The sequence below is a fragment of the Rattus rattus genome, chromosome 5 (genome assembly GCF_011064425.1).
Source record: "Rattus rattus isolate New Zealand chromosome 5, Rrattus_CSIRO_v1, whole genome shotgun sequence".
Lineage (NCBI taxonomy): Eukaryota > Metazoa > Chordata > Mammalia > Rodentia > Muridae > Rattus > Rattus rattus.
In genome coordinates, this window is record NC_046158.1 from 99,352,151 (window position 1) to 99,367,771 (window position 15,621).

A 15,621-nucleotide genomic window follows, 5' to 3' on the forward strand; every position below is an offset into this window, starting at 1 on the left:
AGGTCATCTGTTAATAAACTCCTGACACCCAGAGCTGTCCCCAGTCCCACTCAACTTTAGCACTCACTACTTACTGTTAACACATCTGTGCACTCACTTACTTTAAACTGCGTTTTTGGAGGCAAACATTTTAGGTAGCCTGGGATAACCTTTTGATATTGACAGAGGTGCTACAGAATAAAGTTCATTCCTATATTTTTATCTTCCTTTGTTTGCTGTACTGCTAAAGTGACAAGCCTGCTGAAAAACTTCAGAGAAGATCCTATGTTTACCATGTTCTGAGATTAAGCTCAAAGAAACAGATGAAGACATCCCAGTTACTACAACCAAAGAGATTCAACATTTATTTTATCATAAAAGTCCAACAAATAAAACTATGTACAAGGTCCATGCAAAGAATACAATTACACACAAGACACACTTAAAACCTGATTAAAACACAATCTCCACAATAGCAGGGAATAAAACCAGTAAGACCAAGTATCTTTAGTGAGAAACATAATCATGTTTGTATTTTGGATGCTGCTTGAATCCAATTCTCTCCCCAACAATGAGGCACTGGATCACCCATTCTTGTGATACCACAGGCAGCTGCAAGGCTTCAGCACACTTGAGCACCGAGGCTGGGCATGAGGGGTCTGTCACCACCACATCAAATACCCCTAAAGCAATGTCTGCAAAAAGTAGGGGGAAGTGAATGAGGAAAGAACACTCAGTTTAGCTCCTATTACAAAAAGACAGATGTGCCTTCTAACCAGTACTCCCTACTCTTCCAAACCAAAGCCCTCTGCTATAGATACTGTATACTCACAGTCTAAAATAAAAGTTGTAATCATCACTTCTGACCTTGTAGAACTACTGAATGGAAATGCCACTGGAGACTCTAGAATCCTGAAGAGCATTATCCTTCAACCTACATCAACCTACCCTTTTTGAAGGTGGGACTTATCTTAAAACTGAGGACAGACTTGGAATACACAGGCTAACAAGTGTCACTCTAAGAACATCCTGGAATGACTATGAAGCACAGATGCTCTCCAGTACCTTTGTTATGGGCACTTGAATGATGCTGCTTCACAGAGGCTGCCCCTCCAGTCATAAGGATCTCAGACCAGAGCTCCAGGAAGTTCTGCTGTTGATCTGACACCAAGAGGACCTTCAGATTCTGGAAAGGGTTTTCACGGGGTTGCCTGTGAAGGAGTTGGAGACAGTGTTTAGGAACTGGAAAGAAACTTAGTATGGCCCGTCACATCTAGCAACTAGCACTGCACAGGGAGCCTTCATGTCTGCATGCTTTTCTAATGATGCCATGTACTGAACATGCTCTGCCTCTCTTCTAAATGAGAGATGCATTCTGGGATCCCAGACTTTGCTAGTAAACAAATCAGGTTAATCCCTCCCCTCTCTCTAAGTTTAATGATTGAAACCTGATCCTAATTTCGATGCTTCCCCTAGTGGGGAACATTGACCACACACACTAATCTTTCCACACATTTAGAAGGTTCCCAGCTAATGTAAAATGAGGCTCTGGAAACAAAGTACTTTAACTGCTGAAATCATTTCAAATTCATTCAAATTCTGACTTAGTCTACAGATATTCCAGTTTCTAGTAACACTTCAATTTCTATTATATTTTTGGTTATAAGCCTAGCCTTTAAAGACTGAGCTATCTCTCCTGCCAAATTGAGTTGCCAAACACTCACCAGTCCAGAATTCGTTGCTCCTCAAGGCTATACCCAGCAGGCAGCAGATAATTACGGTAGTTTTGAAGCTGGTTGGCATGGCAGCTGTCATGGACCCAGACATGAGACACACAAGGAATGCCACTGGCAAGGCACAGGAAGTACTTCCGGGTTCGACAGTGCTGGTCCGCAATTAGGAGACACTGGTAGGCTGTGTTACACTAGAAGAAAAGAAGCCCGGCTGACTGGTCTAGTGGTGTCTAGGAAAACCTTTCCTGATTAGCTGCACCTAATAAACCCCGGAGAAAAGATGTAAAGACTTCCAATTGGTGTCAAAAATACTATCTAATCTGTTTTTGTACCCAAGACTGCGATGGCTCACTGAGAAGGCCAAACTGCTTCCTGTGACAGTTTCCTTGTCTCACATCTTTCAGAAGGCCTAAATCTCAAGGGTCAACAACACCTGGTACCCCACCTTCCAGGCTAGGGAAACACCACCATACCAATAGGTTTTCTACTACGCAAGTTCAATCTGTGGCTGTCTCTTCAGAGCCACTACCACCTACCACAAGCTCTAGCTTCTGTTCTTTGTGTACAATGAGAACACTGCACAGCACCCTGGACTTCAGCCAGCCACCCAAAACCCTCTTGGGCCTTTTCTCAGCACAGAAAGAGTAGAAAGAAGTCCTCACCTGGGCTTCATTGAAGTCTTCCAGGATATACCCAGCTCCTGCTCGAAGCTGGCATTCTGTATACTGCTTGTTGAAAGGAGGAATTTCTAAAAATTCTGTGTATAGAACAAAAATAATTTTTACTATTATAAAATTTAAATAATGGTTTCCTAGGTGCTACTTTACTGTCTATTTGTAACTACTTCCTCATATATTCTTCAGCTATTGGTGATTAGACATGGGTTTACTGATGTATGTGAGGAGCTGAGCACCTGCGTCACTCATTGGTCAGTCAGCGTCAGTCAGCTTTCCGGACTGTGCCAAGCAACAAACATCTAGGTACAACTGCCTCATGCAGTCTGGTTTCAAGGGCTCAGCTGAAAAGCAAAACCATCTTTACTCCCTAGTGCAGCTCCCAGATCACTTTCCCATGTCCTGTACGTGTTTCCATGGCTGTAACTAGTGAGCAGAGTCGTCATACATCTGTCAGCTATACCATTTTATGACAATCACATTTTCCTCGTTTTAATTCCTTTTTGCAAGACTCAACATCAGTCAGAACTCTTTAACTTGCAAAATAATAATCTAGTTCTCAAGCTTGGAGAAGATCTCTAGAGACTATTGTCACTCACTGTGTACGTTTGATCTACACATTCTCTACCACACATTTGTCAGACCTCTGAAATATATTCTACCACATGACCATAGACTTCACCTAGACACAAATTAATGTCATAGTCATTATGCCATAAATGTGGCAACAGACTTATTTTAATGAAAGGTCCAAGAATAGGTCTAGAAAAACTAATTTTTCCCAAACTATCCTGGAGATACCACAATTCCTTTCTTAAACTCAGAATGAAATGCATCCTCGACACGAGTTTTCTTAAGTAGATGCTAGAGCATAAATGGGGAAGGTGGCTGGACATCAGGAGCCTGTTGGATGTGGATAGTTATAGGAAGGTAAAGGCAGCACTGTGTCTATTACAAGTCTGTCATTGTTGGACCTATTTAACTCTGATAGACTGATAGATTTTTATCATTCATTTTATGTAAGAAGGAGACTCTCTCCCTAGGCCACCAAGATGTCCCGGTAGGCAAAGGCTGCCAAACCTGGTGACCTGAGTTTGATCCCCTGGGACCCCTTACCTTAGGAGGAAGAATAACACTCTTCCAAATCATCCCATGACTACCACACATGTGCACACATACATACACATCCATGCATAAATCTATATACAGTATACACCTGTATCTATGTAGTATATAAATAAACAAAGATAAATATTTCTCAGTCGAGTATCGTTGACCACTCTCTGAGAACAATTTTGTGTAAGTCTACAAACCAGAGATAGGGTACAAGTTAATTTTACTTACTTGACCAGAATCACAGTTACTAGCTGGCTGGTGCACTGCTCTACCTGAACGAAAGCATCTCTTCACAAAGTAAATAGAAAGAGTGCATAGGTCAGCATCCCTGGAGACTCACCCTCCTCTTCTTCGCTGCTTCCTGTAGGACCATCTAGCAGCTTAGAGCGGCTGGCCAGCTTGTCACTAGTTGTAGCCATGGTGAGGAGAAAGGCATAGCCCAGAAACAAGGTCTTGTTGAGGGGCAAAGGCCCTCTTGGCTCTTCTAGGACAGAAGGCTCACCTGTGTTATCTCCACTCTCACAGGGGCTCACAAGCTCTGCTGCCCCCACTGTTCCTAGGAAGGACAAAGCATAGCTAATAAAACAATGCACACAGGATCATTACTTGGACAAAGGCCCAGCAACAAGCGTGACCAGATAGGCCATGTCCTGGTAAGTTTTGTCTAGGCTATGACCTAAAGGCCATTAATATATAGCCAGCCACTCTAAATGGCCAACAACCTAGGACCAAATTTACAACAAAGATAAAATAACATTTAAATTTGACATGACCATTACAGTAGGCAGTCTGTTTTCATATATGGACATGAACTGGTACTATTTCTATAACATCAAATTCTAAGGCCACCTGAAATCAAAAGTGGTTCTAGAACAGGAAAATATAGTGTTTAGAAGTCTTCAACCACATTCATTGCCCAGGTCTCTGACATTTTGAAGCAATCTTTAAAGGAGGAAGAAAAAACTTTTCATTGCTGCCAAGAACTGTCCCAATCAGATTCTCCCACTGTACCTTAGGCTCTTACCAGAACAATGCCAAATACTTGGTGATAGAGTCTTGACGTGGAGGTGAAGCCACACAAAGTACCCCACCTCAACACCCAGCTGTCAACACCTGGGAAGTTAAGTGAGCCACCATTCCAGAACACCCATGCTAAGATGTGCCCCAGTAAGTCCTCCAAAAGGAAACGGATACCTACTGATGCCGAATCAGGTTCATTAGGAGGCTAAGATGACGGCAGGTCATGCATGCCTCCTGAAATAAAACCAGGATCAGGAACAGTCAGAGGCAGTGATACTGTGTGTATGCACTGGACTACAGGGTCAGTCAAGCCTACCTAAATCTGAGATCTGGCTTATTCTGTCACATTGAGAAAGTTACCTAGCTTTTCTGTCTTAGACTCTTCAAAAAATATAGAAAGTGAATTCTAGCACACATGCTTTAAGAGAGTATATAAGGGAATAGGAGTGAAAATATTTAGGTTACATGACTAACCCAGTAAATATTTAATAAAGGCTAGCTATTACTGTTTTTAGATAACCTTAAATACACGGCAGTGGTATTAGGTGGGTAAGCAGATGACATAACTCCAACAGGAAAAACAAAGATCTGATGCTGGAGAAAGGGAAGGGCTAGCCTGAGAGACCCTTATTCAACAGAGACAGGATTTTACTTCTGCCTACAGAAGCCACCATGGCCAGGTCACCACAGACACTTGAACAGCTGACTGAATTTTCTTCATAATGAATAGGAGTGACTGAAAGGGATGGACAAGGGAAAGGGAAGATGTAGGCTGAAGCACAACCTTTCTATAGGAAGCTTGAGAAAGGGTAAGCACAAGATAGTGGGGGGGAGATAGTAGAAACAAAGTCTACCAAGAAGCAGGAGACGGCAGAGAATAAAATCTAAGAACGTTTACCCATTCTGAGTCTACTTAAACTTCCATACTTATATTCCTCCCAAAAGCCCACATACAGTCTCTGTCTGTGATCAAGTCTTGCCCTCTTGCTGAGCTCTGAAGAGAGGACGGAGTGTAGCTTATACCAGGATAACCTATAACCTTGTAGGCGCCAGTCTATGACCAGCATAGAAAGGACATCACCATGCACTAGGCCCCCATCTTACCAGGTTTCACAGTGGCAGACTTTCGGCCTCGCTTAGCAGGGGACCGTTCCTCTTCAGAAGTTGTAAGTTTCCTTTTGCCTGACGGAACTCCCGTGGAAGCACGGGGACTCTCTGTGGTTTTACGTGTGGGTGTTGTGCTGCTGCTACTGGAGGCAGTGGGGGTGGCTGGGGAGCTGATGTTACTGCGCCGTTTCCTCTTTCCTTCCACCAAATTGTCTGATGAGTAAGCCAAAGGCTAGTAAGTTCGGGTTATGTAATAACTTAAGCCTGACATAGATAGTGCTGTGTTTCCTGCACCTCCCCCAATCAGGAAGTCACCTTTCAAAGCCACACATTGTATGTTCCAACACTGCCATGCCAGATATAGATGCTCCCCTATAGAACAAGAAAGGCCAGAAAAACCCCAGAGACATCTCATTTGGTATTTGGAAAGGGAAAAAGTATGGCAGGAACTAGAAAATGACAGTCATTACGATCCAATAAACCATACAAGAGTCAGGCAATCCTTCCTACTCTAGAAACCATTCCTCTCGTTAAGAAAAGCATGGATCCATTGGCAGTCGTTCAGGACAGTCTTACCTAAGCTGATATCTGCTGCCTTTGTGAGTGGTGTGACAGCTTCATATGGCCCAAGCCCATATTGTTCTCTCAGTCTGTTTCCTTGCTCCAAGGACAGAATGACTGCCATCCGTTTATACCACTTCCTTTGGCCTTCTTTTTCAATGCTGTAATACAGCTCCCCAGACTCCTTCCTGTGTCCTTTCACCACTCCTGGAGGGGACATAAAAGATTCCATAGCTGCAGGTTGCCTAGGACCCTCTCATAGGGCTCTACAAAAGCAGGCCTGAGGCAGGGAACACAGAGCCAACAAACGTGGGCTGAACTTGGCTGTCCATCCTAAATGGTTTACAACACTCAGGGTATATGTAGCTAATACACTAGGATTAGACAATGTCTTCTGAGAGAAAGCGGCCTTTAGCTATAAAATAAAGCTTCCCAATGCTGGACTTGGGGATTATTAGAGGCTCAAATGGATCTCCTGAAGTGAATGGCATGGTTTCTTAATGATCCCATATCAATCTCCTAAGCCTTCCCATTGTGATTTATTTGAAGAATGAGTGGTAGTCCTAAGTTACAGGTGAAAATGACAATTCTAAGAAATCATGTACATGTCTGTCTATTGTACAAAAAAAATCAGAATGAAGAGAGCAAAGGGAAAAATAAGCCCTGCTTCCCTGCTATTCTCTACCTCGATGTTCTTGCACTGATAAACAGCTACAGATAAGCCTTTAGGATAGGAGCACAATGTGTGGCTGAGTTAGAACTCAACCAACCCGAGTTTAGGCCTAATTCTATTATGTGAGGATTAGTTAGGCAAGATCTATTTCCAAATCTATGAAAAAAAAAAAACCAAACAAACAAACAAAAAAAAAAACCACACTCCTTTCTACCAACCAGTAAACATATATCTCACACACAACATAAAAATGACACATCACTGCTATGTTTCGTTCTCATGAACAGAGAGGTACACTGCATTCTCCACTAGCTTGTTTTCAATGAAGGGATAAGGGACCTAGCTATCCTGCCAGGGAGGAGGAAGCAGGTCCTAGTTCTCTGCTGTGCCACACAATCGCTTCTTTTACTCAGCCTACTCATCTCCTAGCTTAAATCTACCAAACTAGATCATGAAGACCACCTGATACCGACACGTGCCCAGGCCATAAGGACACTCATCACCAAGGAGGAGCTACGACAACTAGAAGCAGTGTGCTACTGACACTGGTAAATAAGTAGGATGCCAGATCCCTATCCCGTGATACATTTACTGCTGATAGCAAACTATCTCGAAAGGGCCAACTGCCAACCTCTATGATGTCTTCATACCAGATGAAGAGGATACATACAAACCATGACTACCCGTCCTAGGTACTGCTCCTAAGTAACGCCACACAACTGATGGTGTTATCTAGTATTACAAGGTAAAGTGGCCCAAAACACAAAACAAGGGAGCAAAAAAAGCAGGTACTTGGGGAACCCTAGAATAAGAAAGCCAGGAAGCTCCCAACAGAAAACCTTGTTCTCCCAGTCTATCCATGTTCAACACAGTATCCAGAAAGGATATTTCTCAATGAAGGTCAACACCATAGAACTAAGAAGCTATATTCAAAGAATATATGAAGGGGTTGGGGATTTAGCCCAGGGGTAGAGCGCTTGCCAAGCAAGCGCAAGGCCCTGGGTTCGATCCCCAGCTCAAAAAAAAAAAAAAAAAAAAAAAGAATATATGAAAAAGTAAAAGCACACATGAACACCTCACCATTACCAACACTGGCTATTATAAAAAGAAGAGCAGTGGCCTGAGACCACCCTGAAAAAAACAAAAAGAGAGCATCGCTCTTCAAATCAAAACATGACATGCAGCATGCTAACTACCCCTTCCTAAGTTAGAATATCTCAGTGTGCCACCACTGTCTGAATTCTTATCAACGTCGTCAATGAACTTCGAAGTCAGAAATAAGGCCTAGCACAGCAGCTCAAACCTTTAACCCCAGGACTCGGGAGGCAGAGGCAGGTGGATCTCTGTTAGCTTGAGGCCAGCCTGGTCTACAATGCAAGTTCCAAGACAGCCAGGGCATAAGGCAGGAGTGAAAGAAAACAATATAAAAGGGCAAATACTACTGTTAAAGTGGAAAGACCTGGAAAAGTGCCACTTTACCTAGTGATAAAGACTCACATCACCAGTGATGTAAGGTGATGTCACATGCCCCCTCAGCCCCATATATGATATGATATGAAGGGCACATTAACCCTAATGACATTCTTTACAATGAATTAAAAACAAAATCCTAACTGCAGTCTACTGTGAAACCATCAGACCTGATCTGAGAGAGCATTCTATAAAATAGCTATTATCCTTCAAAACTGTCAGAGTCACGGAAAAAGGAAAGACAGAAATTGCCACAAACCAGAGGAGACCAAAGGAAACATGGTGACTAAATGTAATGTGGTATCCTCGACTGGATCCTGAAACAGAGAAAGTACATTATAGAAAAGATGGTAAAGTCCAAATAGTTTGGAGTTTAGTTAACGGCTAGGAGTTGAGATGGCTTCTTGGTTCTGACAAAAGTACCGGACTAGTTTAGGACACTGGGGACAGGGAATGCTCGGCAGGGAGGACAAAGGGAGCCTCTACCCTAACACCATTCTGTCCTTGGCAATGTGTTAATTCTGTAACTATTCCAAAATAAGTTTGCCGAAAAACAACTACAAACGAGACAGCCAGTGCAAGGGTACGCAGTGGAATGGGTGTGGATCTGACTGTGAGGTCCAGAGAAACAGGCTGGGAAGACAAGACTGTCTGCTAACTGCTGACAAACGGACCAGTGGGCACAGTGCATCTGTAGAGCCTCTGCTTGTTGATTACCTGCACTGAAATACTCATCTTCTGAGAGGGCGGTCACTTCAGTGTCCAGGGGTATGGGGTCACACAGGAGAATGTCCTTGCCCAGTACGTCACACTCATACCCGTCATCAAAGAGCAGCTTATACTTCCCAGCTCCGACGTCTCGTGTGATTTTCCCAGAGTAAAAGTAGCCATTGGATGACCACTTGGCTACAACCCGGAGCCCCACAAAGCTGTTTCCAGAAGATGAGGAATCCAAGCCATCAGAGGAACCAGTAGCAGCCTGAAAAGGAATCTCTGGAGAATCACTCCGCCGCAAAGCACTAGAACCGGCATCCGTCCGTTTGGTAGAGTCTGGCACACGGGGCATAATGCGGGTGAAGGACTTGTCATCGGGTGACATGCTAGGTGAAGTGTCTTCTATGCCCAATGGACCAGACACAACTGTTTCTCTAAAGACAGGCAAGAGAAGGAAGTGAGAGCAGGACAGGACCTACCTTCCGACTGTTTCCTATAGGCCTCTTCCCATTCTTCATTAACCCCATCATAGGCAAGAGGCCAGTCTCTCAGTGGCCTCGGGCATCAGTGTGGGCCCCTCCTTTCCCTCTTGTACCCTACACACTCTCTATTTTCCTCTCTACTCCTATTTTTTTGGCATTACCCAGGTACCTGGTTCCAGTGGTCCGAGAAGGTGGGCGGCCCCTTCGCCCACGACCACGAGGTGTAACTGGAGCCTTCCCTCCTTGTCTGATGCCAAGGCCTGCATCACCATCTTCCTCACACACTGGTGCCCCTGTCTGACTGATCCCTTTTCTAGGACTAGAGAATGAAGACATGTTAGTTTGGTAGCAGCTGCTAATGAATACACCCTTTAACATCTCCCCAGGACCTTCCAACTGCCAGGAACATGTGCTGCTCCTCCAGGGCAACAGGGAGCTGGCTCACACCCATGAAAACTCATCAACAAAACCTCAGCTGGAATCAAGGGGAATGGGATAAAAAGTCTTTTTCCTGTATGAAAGTCTACTCCCTCCTGACATAGCTTCCTGCTGTTGCTATTTGAGATGCTACACCCATTTCTGCCCGACCTTCTATTCTACTTCAGGCTCTGGATACCCACAGAGGAGACCAAAAACCAAGACAGTGGGAGCCTATTGCAAATGTGTACTCCCAACCAAAATACGGGTATGTTGCAGAATATAGGCATGGCAGGAGAATGTACCCAGCATTCCCAACATCCCCTAAGGGACTTCTTTGCCCACAATGGAGGAAGAGGCACTGATTTCTCCAGCTCGAGGCAGGGCATTCCCCAGTATTTCTTCATGTGATATTAAAACATCAGCAGCCCTGCCCCTACTGGGTTCTCTCTGGAGAACCTGTCTGCACCTCAGTTTTCCTGGGCCTCCTCGGGAACTGGGTAAGGCAAAATCTGCAGGTTCTGTCCCACTGGTTTTTCCTTTGAGTGGCCCAGCTCCTCGCCCTGAGCTGCCACTGCTGTGTATGGCTGAGAGACTTGTTCCACTGGATGTGTGGTGTGAGCTGGAGGCTTTGGAGGAGAAGGAGCTGATGTCCCCCAGGTCCCCAGAGGAACCGCCAGTCTGTGAAGGGGAAACTTCTGTTTCACATTCCTGACATTCTACGATTGGTTCTTCAGTCTCCTGAAGGGAAGAAACAGACAGGGAAGCTAAAAGAAAGTGCACTAACAGAAAGCTAAGGTGATGGCTAGGAAATCCTAGAGACTGCAGGAAATGTCACATCAGCCAGGTAGGAGTCAGGAAGGAACTTTCTGAAGCAATGGAAATATTCTTTATCTGTTTTGAGCCATGGCTACATACATTTTTTCAATGCATAGCTAGGTATGATGACACACATCTTTAATCCTAGGAGGCAGAGGCAGGTAAACTGAGTTTGAGGACAGCCTGATCCATATATCAAATTTCAGTCCAGTCAGGTTTATACAGTGAAACCCTAACTCAAAATTAAGTAAATATTGTTTTTAAACTTGTTCAAAGCTATTGAACCAAACACTTAACATATTACATGTCGTGAACATTAAGAAGAAAGAACCCTTCCTATGTATGGAACATGAAATTATCTTTCTATTGGGAAAGCTCATAAGCACTGACTACTAGCAAGGACTTTAAACAGCAGACAGAAGCCATTTCCCTGTGGAGAGAAGAGAACTAAGGAGGTCATTGAGAGGAGTGGGCAGGAGCCATTCTGGGTACATCATTAACATTAGTTCTTTTATAAGTGACCAAGGAAACAGAAAATTTTAAGTAAAAATAACTAAAATTGGTTTGAAAAATCAAAGACAAAAACACTATCAGAGCTGAGGATGTAGCTTCATGGGAGAGCCCTGAGTTTACGGTTTTGAACTCCATACAGTATGGGTAGAGGGGGCTCACATTATAATGAAAGTTGATGCTGGGTGTAGTCACACACACCTTATCCCAGCACTGGGAAGCACATACAGACAGATCTTGTGTGTTCAAGGCCATGCTAAATTTCAAGACAGCCATGGCTACATAATGATACCCCGACTCTGACTCTGATGAGGACTATGACAATGAAGAATTTTGGTAAATACAAACCACTATCAAGATGGCTTCATTCACCTCATATGCTCATTTTGGGGCTAGAGCTCCTCTTAAGTCTGCCCAGGCATGCATGGTACAGCAAGGGTCTAGGACCAGGACACAACATCCTCAACAGCACAGCATTGGGAAATGGGCATACAGGAAAAAATGTTGTCTTCCTCATCTAAAATGTTTACAGAACACCATGCTAGTTGACATGATGTGGAGAAAGAGGACTCCTCAGTAGGCCCAGTCTCTCCACAGACAATATGTACCACACATATTTGTGCAATACTACTAAAAGGTAAACAAATGGCTCTTTTTGACTTCTGTTTTGGAAAATTTCTCCTTTGAGAATTTATAGTTTGAGGGAGGGCAAGGATAGCAAAATGGCTCATAAGATGCTTCATGACCTAAGTCTGATAGCCCAGAGCCATATGATGCAAGGAGAGCTGACTCTGAAAGCTATCCTGCAAAAGGGTCACACATGGGCCACTGCACACATAGACCCACACGAATATACACACTACGTCAACAGATGAATGAATGTTAAAAGGAAAGAAAACCCACAGGCTGCAGCGCAGTTGGTGAAGTGCTCCCCTCACATGCATGTGGCATTAGGTTTGTCGTAAACAGAGTTGCAGACAGAAAGATCAGAAGTTCAAAATGGCTACACAACAAGTTAAGAAGCTTGAGCTAAAATAAACCAGTCAGGCAGTGGTAGCACTTAGGAGGTCTCTGTAACTTAGAGGCCAGCCTGGTCTACAGAACAAGTTCCAGGACAGTCAGGGCTGTGTAAAAAGACCCTGTCTCAAAGAGGAACAAAAGAAAACAAAGAAGGAAAGAGTGCCGGTGCCTAGTGAGCCAGGGCTGAGGAGAAGCGAGGGAAAGGACAGAGATAGGAGGGGCGGGGAGTAGGTGGGCGCAGCTATACCTCCGTTACTTTCCTTTCCACTTCTGTTCCATCCACGTAATAAACATCTGTGATGACACGGGTGACAAGTGTACGGACTTCTCGAATCGTTCTCGTATGACGATGCAAGACATGGCCATGTGGAGGCTGAGGCATTTCAAATTCTTCTTCTCCCTACAACAAAAGACATGACACAGTCTGAACAAAACTAGTGAACGGACAGTGCAATGGAGTCACAGTTTTCACTAAAAACTGTCAGAAGACTCATGTATCTGATGTGATAAACGGTCCATTTATTCATAGGAAGACCGAGAAGAGGCTGCGGAAATCTGTGTCTCCCTCACGTGACCTGAAATGACAAAGCTCAATCAGAGTATCTAACACATTATTTTGAAAAAAATGACCATCCTAAGTTTTTTCAACTTTTTGTTTGTTTCACTGTATAGCTAGCTCAAACTTGTCTTCAACTTACTATGTACCCCAAGCTGGACTCTCCAACTCATGATCCTCCTGCCTCAGACTCTGATAAGCATGTGCCACCACAACCAGCTAATCCTTTAATTCTGATAGTAACAGTGCACCTAAAAAGCAGGTGCTCTTTGACCCTTAGAGAAACCCAGAATCAACACCTGTTAACTAGTGAAAACTAGTTTAGTAACAAAAAAGACAGTGCTTTCTATCTGTTCCAAAGAATAGTTTTGGGAGTTTTGTTACTCTGTTTAGATACGGGGTCTCCCTACATACGTCCCAAGCCTCTGCTTACTCACCAAGGTGTGCTGCCCAGTTTTAAGTTAACACAGTCATGACGGAGGGTAGACCTCACTTATGCCTCCATAAGATCTGACTGTAGGGTGTTTTCTTAGTGATTATTGTGGTGACGCCCCTCAGCTGGTGGTCCTGGGTTCTAGCAGGCTGAGGCAGGCAGTGGTGGGATCGGCACTCAGGAGGCAGGTAGATGATATCTGAGTTGAAGGCTAGCCTGTTCTACAGAGGGAGTTCAGGAAGGCCAGGGCTACACAGAAAAACAATGTCTCAAAACAAAAACCACAAGAACAAAAATAAAAAACAAAAAACAAAAACAAAAAAGGAGACTGGGCAAACCATATGTGGCTAAGTCACTAAGTGGAGCCCCTCCATGGCTATGTATCACCTCCTGTCTGGGGGTCCCTGTTGTCTGAGTTCCTGCCTTAGCAGCCCTCAATGGCCAAGACCCTGGATATGTAGGTCAAATAAACCCTTTCAGCCCCTACTTGTTTTTGGCCATGGTGTTTTGTCATAGAAATCCCATTTAAGACACAAAGAATAGACTTTTAACTAATGGTTAAGTTAGAAAGCTGGGCATGGTAGTTTACATCTCTAATCCCAACACTTGGAGGCAGAGGCAGGAGAATCAGAAGTTCAAAGCCATTTCTAGACTGTACGGTTTAAGGATAGTGCCTAGGCAAACCGAGGCACTATCACCAAAACAAACAAAAGATGAACATTTTATATCTAGAACGGAAGAGAAAGCACCCTTGCTGCTCTTCAAAGGGCCCTGGAGTTCAAGTCCCACAACCCACATGGCACACAACCGTCTATAACCCCAGTGCCAGGGGATCCAGCACCCTCTTCTGGCTTTGATGTGCGCCAGGCATCACTCCACTCAGTGCACTTAAATATACGCATGCAAAACATTCAGACACATAAAACAAAACTGTTTTAAGATTTACCATTAAAAAATAGTTTGAACAAAACCATATTTTTTGACAATTTCTTATTACTTCAAGAAAAATAAGCTGCTTTCATTCAAAAAACATTATGCAAATATTTGGTGACTAGCTTATGTGCACCATGGATGACACTATCCAAACATCTGCTAGAAAGATCAGGACCGGTACAATTCACTCAGGGCTTGACAAATTCAAATGCAGTATTTCTGATTAATATAAAAATAAAGAATTCTTAGACCACTGTTCAAACAAGCAGACAATAAACAAGAACCAGGTTGTTTCATGATCATAATTTCTTCTAAATCTGTGTATGTAATATGTGCACACGCATGTGTCTATGACTCTCTCCCCTTGAACCTAGAATTTGCCAATGCAACTAGACTGGCTGCTCTCGGCAAGCCCAGGGATCTTGTCTTTGTCCCCCAGTGCTAGCTCCTCTGTCAGGCTTCTTTAAATGGGTTCTAGGGGACGGAACTCCAGCCCTCATGCTTGAGCACTACCCGACTACCTCCCCATCCCTCATGTCCACAATCTCTACTGCCAAATGGGCCCCAAGATTATGCTTTAGTCAGATTTTGATAATTTTGATAAAAAGGACTACTTGCAAAACAGATTTCAAAGTCCTGTTGTTTGCTCACTACCCCTAATCATTGGCTTCGTAGAGCCCACCCGTGTTTACTACGCAGGACTTGCTGATAGCTAAACCTGGCCAGCATTGGTCTGTCTTCTCATACACCTCTACCACAGCTCAGTGCTGTCCGTCCTCATCCCACTGGCTCTGCATTCTATGGAGGAGCAGGTAGTAATTCACCCAAAGCATTCACTAACGTAACTGAACCACTATTCTAACTGAACAATTCTGACTCTGACTTTAGCTGTGGAGTAAAACAGATATAAACGTTAAAACATGGACCTTAAACCTCTTCAACTGTTTGCATATATGTGACTGTTTAATGAAGTTAGAACACAGCTATACATGTCGATAATCATGTACCAGAACCATGACAGCCTCAAATGACTTGTGCAGCCTGACTGCTCCCCACTAGCCGGCCCATCTTGCATCCTGGGATCTTAAGTTTCTGCTCATAAAAGTGAACATTTCAAGGGACTTCGCTGATAAAGTAGGACAAGAGTCAGAGGAGGAAGCAGATAATCTATGCTAACATGTGAGAAGAGTCTCCAAAGTTAAATAACTTGAATATTCCATTATTACTGGGTGGGGAAAAGTCATTTCCCGCCACAGAAAACCTAGTTCCATATACACTTCACACACACAAGTATAGGGAGCCCGAGAGCAGCAGCCTGGACTTTCACTGTGCACTGGCCTAAGCCCGAACTATTTCAGATTTTTTAAAAAAACCTCCGACACTCAGAAAAACTCCATCTAGTGT

General features: G+C 43.8%; 1 protein-coding gene across 3 annotated transcripts in view; it reads right to left on the reverse strand.

Annotated features, from left to right (window-relative positions):
- Positions 1-317: 317 nt before the first annotated feature.
- The window catches only part of Tp53bp1 (tumor protein p53 binding protein 1), a 96,586-nt gene continuing 81,282 nt past the window's right edge, over positions 318-15,621 (reverse strand). For all 3 annotated transcript variants that reach the window (XM_032904048.1, XM_032904049.1, XM_032904050.1), the window contains 11 exons: positions 12,543-12,695; positions 10,416-10,687; positions 9,699-9,848; positions 9,051-9,481; positions 6,206-6,397; positions 5,627-5,842; positions 3,843-4,058; positions 2,375-2,469; positions 1,704-1,903; positions 1,045-1,190; positions 318-674 (listed from right to left, as the gene is read on the reverse strand). In XM_032904048.1, coding sequence (XP_032759939.1) covers positions 487-674; positions 1,045-1,190; positions 1,704-1,903; positions 2,375-2,469; positions 3,843-4,058; positions 5,627-5,842; positions 6,206-6,397; positions 9,051-9,481; positions 9,699-9,848; positions 10,416-10,687; positions 12,543-12,695 — 2,259 coding nt within the window. In that variant the 3' untranslated portion in view covers positions 318-486. The remainder of the gene's footprint in view (positions 675-1,044; positions 1,191-1,703; positions 1,904-2,374; positions 2,470-3,842; positions 4,059-5,626; positions 5,843-6,205; positions 6,398-9,050; positions 9,482-9,698; positions 9,849-10,415; positions 10,688-12,542; positions 12,696-15,621) is intronic.